Genomic DNA, 7,544 nt, shown 5'->3' with positions numbered 1-7,544 from the left:
ACAACCAGAGTGCTCCTTGGAGGCCAAGATGGCTAGGCTTCGTCTCTCATACTTTGGACACATTGTCCGGAGAGAACAGTCACTGGAGAAGGATGTCCTGCTGGGTAAGGTGGAGGGTCAGAGATAAAGAGGAAGACCCCCAACGAGATGGATCAGCCAGGTGACATCATTGGTGATGTCAGGATCGGACATTGTTTCGTTCTGCTGTGCATGGGGTCGCTATGAGTCGGTTCCAACTTGATGGCACCTGACAACAACAACAACAACAAGATGAGTTTATTGCTGAGAACTAACTTGTCTGCAGCAATTATTGCACCCATGTTTAAATGTGCTATTGTTGGGGTGTTTTTTTTGTTTTTTTGTTTTTTTAAATTAACCCATGCATGCATGAATTAGGACCCTACTGTCACTACTTTTTGAGTTAAATCATACTGAAGTGTTCTATTTAGATGGTACTGAAAATAAACTACATGTCTAGCAGTGGACTGGCTAATTTAAGCTATTTCTGCATAGCTTTTAAAGGTTGAGTTGGATAGATATGTTAAACTTTTTTTAGGTTTAATTTTTTTCTCCAGAGATGTTCATGTATGTATTTAAAACACCAAATGGTTGCATAAGCTATGTTAGAAGAAATCAAAGCACTTCAGAGCACTTCAGAGCTCTCTGATTTAATTCTTTCTTGACTTGATTGTCCCCATACCTGTTGAGCAGTTATTCTTGACTTTTCTTTTAGGATTTGGAACGCATTGCTTTACTTCTAGTTTTGTATGTTTTTTAAGCCGTGCCATTGCCTCCTGTTCCTTTGTATGTGGATCTGCATATTTTCTATTCTTTGTAAGCATATAGGGTCTTCCCTTTGTCCTTACTGTTAGGAAATTTTTTTGTGATATATGTCTCGATTGAAGGAAGGGTCCATTATGTTGGATATTTGGTGATGACCTTTTTCAGTCTGGACACTCAACATTCTTGATTTTCTTGCGTTGGTTTTTGGTTTGCTTCTGATAGTTTCTTTTAATTGTTCAATTCTGGTGTGGAATTTGCCCTCTTGGGTTGGCCTTCAAATTTTCAGATCTTTTTTGTTTTCTATAAATCTATGTTTTTCTGACTTTCTGGGTGAATTTTCCCATGTTTATGTTTCTGCTATCTTATTAAAATTTATGAGCATTCCTTTTTATTGTTTGAATGCTTTTCTGGTTTCATGATTGCAGTGGTCTGTGTATAAGGTTGTTAATTTTTTGTTGTGAAATTTTCAACTTCGTGCATAGTCACTATTTTCCACTGACTGTTTTCTACTTGGGGCCTGTTTTTCTTGTTGGAGCATTTCCTAAAATGTTGGACCCTCTGGGTCTTGTTGAGCAGAATGTGGATAGAGACCAGGGATGCTGCCAAAGGGTAACCCTGCCCCCAGCATAGAATTATCAGACCCAGAATGTTAGTAGTGTTGTGGCTGAGAAATACTGCTATAGAGTGATTTAACTGGGTTAATTTGCTGAGGGTGCCCTGAAGCCAGTATATTTGAGGCTGACTATGCAGATTCCATTAGTTTCCCCCAGAAGTCATTGGCTTGCTGCTTTCGTTGTGATAGTATTGTTTTAACATTTGGTATTTAAATGTTTGCTTAATCCCTGTATTCTCATATTGTTAACCACATTCTCAATTCATGTTGCCTCAACCTAGACACACTTCGTTTTTTGTTCTAATGGAGGCGTTAACAAGACTGTGTAAATGGTCATTTAAGAAATATGTTAGGTTTTGTGGGCCATGTAGTTTCTGTTAGAACTGTGCACATGTCTGTTTTACTGTGAAAGCAGCCAGGTTGTTGTGTGCTGTTGCGTCAGTGGTGACCCTGTGTGATGAGTAGAACTGTTGCCCCTTAGATTTTCATAAGCAGTAATCTCTAAAGTCCTGGTGTGGCACTGTAGGATAAGCAAACCTCAGGGTCAGTTCAAATCTAACAGCCCACTCCTTGGAAGTCTTATACAGGGTTGCTATACGTCAGAACCTACTCTTCTTATAGCACTTAGCAACAACAGTCTTTACAGAAGCTAATCATCAGGTGTTTGTCCTGTGGAGCCACTGGTGGCTTCAAACTGCTAGTCTTATGGTTTGATGCTGAGTGCGTAACTGTTGAGCAACCGGACCGCCTTGAAAGCAGTCTTAGACACATGTAAAGGAATGGGTATGGTTGTGACCTAGTATAGACACTGAAATCTGAATTTTGTTTAATTTTCATGTGTCATGAAATATTCTGTTACTTATTTTAGCCTTTTAAAAATGTAAATACCACTTTGCGACTACAAAAACGAGTGACAAGCTGTGGCTTGCCAACCCTTGCTCTACAGAATAACAACTTGCTTTTACTGAGGATGTGGACTGGTAGTGTCTCAGATAACATTAAGGGTGGATGGGTGTCTAGGCATTTAACTGTCTCAAACAACCTTTCAACAGTTAATCCCCATTGTAGCTGAATCCCACGCTCCAGTTTCGTGATTATTTAGTGCTTTAAGTGCTGAGCTATATGAAGATTCTCTAGTACAACAATATAGTTACTGTGTTCTACTGATTGCTGGTTACATTCAATTTTTCCATACCTGTCAATTTGGTTACCCATCTGCTAATAAAATTTAAGAATTGCTAGTATTTTTTCCTCCCTTTTCCTTGTCCTTGTTGGTTTTTGATTTTAAAAAAAGTCCTTCCATTGTTACTTTATTTGGGTCTGGTGTAGGTGGGAGGTAGATGAATTTGTTTGTTTAGTTTTATCCTCTTTGTATTTAATAATTAGGGAAAATAGATGGAAAGAATGGCCTTTATATTGGTGTAAATGATTGTGTCTTAAGCTTGGGGAAAAAATGATAAATTTCCATATTGTTAATTTTCTGTATAAATGGGAAAGTATTATGGAAGACTGAGTTTGCTTATGTATTTCTAAACTGCTTGACATTTATGCAGTAAACCTGTATTCTAGAAATCTAAGGAGAGGGCTGTCAACTGAAGCTTTGAAATGAAACATGCTATAGGCAGTCTGCATTTAATTAGGTTATCTATCATTAATGTATTTTTCCTATTAGATTTTGGAGTTAAAATATCTATATAAATGATTAACTTGAAAATTTGATTTTTTTTTATGTGATAGGTGTTTGATCAGTATGTAAAGACCAGGGCAGAGGAAGAACGGAGGGAAAAGAAAAACAAAATAATGCAAGCCAAGGAAGATTTCAAAAAAATGATGGAAGAAGCAAAGTTTAATCCAAGGTATGTGGTTCATTATGATAAAATATGAACATTATTGTATATATTGTCTCCTAACATCAATCAAGATTTAAAGAAAATAAACGTGTGTGTGCATATTTATATAGAAAACTTTAATATTTGGACAGTTAGTTAATTATCTGTCTTTAACTTTGATTCTTCCACCACTTCTCTGTCAGTTTGTCTTGTGTGTTGCTGGGGTGCTCAGTGCAATGCACTGCTAGTTTCAATACCAACAGGGCCACTCATGATGGATAGATTTCAGCAGAGCTTCTAGACTAAGACAGACTAGGAAGAAGGAGAGGCAGACTACTTCAGGATGGTTAGCCCCTGAAAACTTTATGAATAGCAACAGAACATTGTCAGATGTAGTGCCAGAAGATGAAAACATTATAAGGAGCATTAGAATATTGTCAATATACAGTGCCAAAACATGAGTCCCTCAAGTTGGAAAGTATTCAAAATAAGGACTTTGGGAAGAGCTATCTCCTGAAAGTAGAGTTGACAGGGATAACACAAATGAAGTAACGTTTTCAGACTTTTATTTGTTGATGAGGCACATCTCAAAATAAGGAGAAACAGCTGTAAACTTCCATCACGAATTGGAACATGGAATGTATAAAGTATGATTTTAGGAAAACTGGATGGAGCTCACTATCCTTGCCATTAATGAGCTGAAATGGACAGTATAGTTTAGGGCAATCTTGAATCAATCAGTCATGGTTTACTTGCTGGGAACAACAAATTCAAGAGAAATGGCTTAATATTTATCATCAAAAAGAACATTTCAATATCTATTCTATGATAGAACAGTATCTGTATGCCTACATGGAAGACCAGTTAATAACACTGTTGCTCAAATATGTTCACCAACCACTAAAGCCAATGATAATGAAGTTGAAAAATTCTACCAACTTCTTCAATCTGAAATTGATCAGATATAATCAAGAGGTACTGATAAATACTGGTGATTGGAATGCAAAGGTTGGAAACAGAAGAAGGATCAATACTTGAAAAATAAGGCCATGCTGATAGAAAGGATTCTGGAGATCACATGATAGAATTTGCAAAACCAATGACTTATGCATTGCAGGTACATACGCATGGACCTTAGCAGATGGAATACGCAAGAATCTAAGTGACTTGATATATGTAGGATGTCACTTTGGAAATACTGTATATAATCAGCCAAAACAAGGCCACACAGGCAGATTGTTGAACAGACCATCAGTTGCTCACTTGTATGTAAGTTCAGACTGCAAGTGAGAAAAATTGAAATAAGACCTTGAGCATGTCCCATCTAAATTTAGAGATCATTTCAAGAACAGAATTGATGCGTTAGTATTAATGACTGAAAACCAGAAGAACTGGGGGATGACATCAAGAACGTATGTCAAAACATCATACAGGGAGAAAGCCAAAGGTCATTTGAAAAACAGGAAAGAAAGATCAAAATGAAACTTGGCCTGCAGCAAGAAATAAAGGAAAAGCTGAATAGAAATTTTCAAAGGGCAGTTCAAGAAGACAGTCAATTATAATGAAATGTGCAATGACCTCTAATTCAAAAACCAAAAGGGGAAAACATACTCAGCATTTCTCAAGTTTAAAGAAATGAAATAATATTCAAGTCTCAACTTGTAGTACTGAAATACGGGAAAGTATTGAAAGAATATGTATGGGCAAAATGTTGAATGACTCAAAGCATCAAAAGAAGATGGAAGGTATACAGCATGACTGTACCAAAAGAAATGGTCGCTGTTCAGTCATTTCAGTAGGTAACATATGGTCAAGAGCTGATGGTGCTAAGGGTATTGCTGAAAAATAGGCTCCAGGAATTGACAATTTCCACATTTCATTATATTTAGCTTTGTCTTCTCAAGCTGACCTTTGAAATTTTCTGTTTAGTTCTTGTGCTTCCTCACTTCTTCCATTTGCTTTAGCATCTGCTACGCTGGAGAGCAAATTTTAGAGTCTCTTCTGCCATCTATTTTGGTCTTTTCCTTCTTTCTTGTCTTCTTAGTGACCTTTTGCTTCCTGTATGATGTTCTTGATGTCATTCCACAACTCTTCTGGTCTTTGGACTTTGGTATCCAGTGTGTCACATGGACCTTGCCTGCTGGAATACATAGAAATCAAATTTACTACATCTGCAGAAAGAGACGATGGAAAAGCTCCATATCAGTGAAAACAAAGCCAGTGGCAGACTGTGGAACAGACCATCAGTTATTCATATGCAAATTCAAACTGAAACTGAAGAAAATGAAAACAAAGTCCACAAAATATGACCTTGAATATATCCCACCTGAATTTAGAGATCATCTGAAAAACAGATTTGATACATTAAACACTAAAGACCGAAGACCAGAAGAGTTGTGGCATGACATTCAAGATCATCATACATGAAGAGAGCAGAAAATCATTGAGAAGACAAGAAAGAAGGAAAAGGCCAAAATGGATGTCAGAAGAGACACTGAAACTTGCTCTTGTGTAGAAATGCTAAAGCAAATGGAAGAAATGAGGAGGAGTAAGACCTGAACAGAAAATTTCAAGATCAGCTCAAGAAGATAAAGCCAAATCTTAAAACAAAATTTGAAAAGATCTGTAATCAGAAAACCAAAAAGGAAGAATACGCTCAGCATTTCTGAAGCTGGGGGAACTGAAAAAAAATTCAAGCCTAGACTTTCGTTATTGAAAGATTCTCTGGGCAAATTACTGAATGATGTAGAAAGCATCAGAGAAGATGGAAGGAATACACAGAGTTACTGTACCAAAAGGAAATGGTTATTGTTCAACCATTTCAAGAGGTAGCATATGATCAAGAGCCAATGATTCTGAAGGAGGAAGTCCTAGGTGCATTGATGGAACTGGCAAAGAACAAGGCACCAGGAATTGATGGAATCAAAACTGAAATCTTTCAAGAAAGTGAGGCGGCACAGGAGGCACTCATCTATGCCAAGAGATTTGGAAGACAACTATCTGGCCGACTGATTGGAAGAGATCCATATTTGTGTGCATTCCAAAGAGAGGTGACCCAACAGGATGCAGAAATCATCAATCTCTTTGATATCCCATGCGAGTAAAGTTTTGCTAAAGGTAATACAGAAATGGCTGCAATCATACATTGACCAAAAACTTCCCAAAGGTTCAAGCCGGATTCAGAAGAGGCAGTGGAACGAGGGATATCATTGCTGATGTCAGATGGGTCTTGGCTGATAGCAGAGATTATCAGAAAGATATTTACCTGTGCTTTATTGACTATGCAAAGGCTTTTGATTGTGTATATCATCACAAGCTGTGGACAACATTGCGAAGTATGAATATTCCTGAACTCTTAATTGTGCTCATGAGGAATCTGTACCTGGACCAAGAGGCAGTTGTTCGAACAGAACATAGGAACACTGAATGGTTTAAAATTAAGAAAGGTATTGAAGAGCAAGGATGTCACCTTGAGGACTAAGGTGAGCCTGACCCAAGCCGTGGTATTTTCAATGACCTCATATGCATGTGAAAGTTGGATAGTGAATAAGGAAGACCGTGGAAGAATTGATGCCTTTGAGTTATGGTGTAGGAGAAGAATATTGAAAGTGCCATGGGCTGCCAAAAGAACCAATAGATCCGTTTTGGAGGAAGTGCAACCAGAGTGCTTCTTAGAGGCCAAGATGCCCAAACTTCGTCTCTTGTACTTTGGACATATTGTCAGGAAGGATCAGTCGCTGGAGAAAGGATATCATGTTTGGTAAGGTGAAGGGTCAGAGAAAAAGAGGAAGACCCACAATGATATGGATTTGGCCAAGTGGCAGCATCGATGGACTCAAGTGTGGCAACAGTAGTGAGGTTGGACCAGGATCAGGCAGTGTTTCGTTCTGTGCATAATGTCGTTATGGGTTGGTACCGACTCTGGCAGTTAACAACAACAACATTCACTGCATCAGATCTGCTATTGAGATGATCTATAAAATCAGGCAGGTATGTTCAAGGTCATGTTTTGTCTCTCCTGGATTTTTCATTTTCTTCAGCTTCAGTCTGAATTGCATATCAGCAATTAATGGTCTGTTCCACAGTCTGCCCCTGACATTTTTTTGGCTGATGATATGGATCCTTTGCACCATCTCTTTCCACAGATGTAGTCAGTTTGATTTCTGTGTATTCCATCTGGTAAGGTCCTTGTGTATAGTCATCTTCTATGTTGTTTAAAAAAGGTATTTGCAATGAATAAGGCAGTGGTCTTATAAAATTCTATCATGCGATGTCTAGCATTGTGTCTATCACCAAGACCATATTTTATTCTGTGTTTC

The 7,544-nt window shown here is 37.9% G+C and overlaps 1 protein-coding gene across 2 annotated transcripts in view; it reads left to right on the top strand.

Moving 5' to 3' along the window:
* The window catches only part of TCERG1 (transcription elongation regulator 1), an 80,495-nt gene that overhangs the window by 56,560 nt on the left and 16,391 nt on the right, over positions 1-7,544 (top strand). For both annotated transcript variants that reach the window (XM_006874508.1, XM_006874507.1), the window contains one exon: positions 3,134-3,252. In XM_006874508.1, coding sequence (XP_006874570.1) covers positions 3,134-3,252 — 119 coding nt within the window. The remainder of the gene's footprint in view (positions 1-3,133; positions 3,253-7,544) is intronic.

The sequence above is a fragment of the Chrysochloris asiatica genome, unplaced genomic scaffold (assembly GCF_000296735.1).
Source record: "Chrysochloris asiatica unplaced genomic scaffold, ChrAsi1.0 scaffold00280, whole genome shotgun sequence".
NCBI lineage: Eukaryota > Metazoa > Chordata > Mammalia > Afrosoricida > Chrysochloridae > Chrysochloris > Chrysochloris asiatica.
Note: the sequence above shows the minus strand (reverse complement) of the source record. Positions and strands in the feature narration are given on the sequence as shown.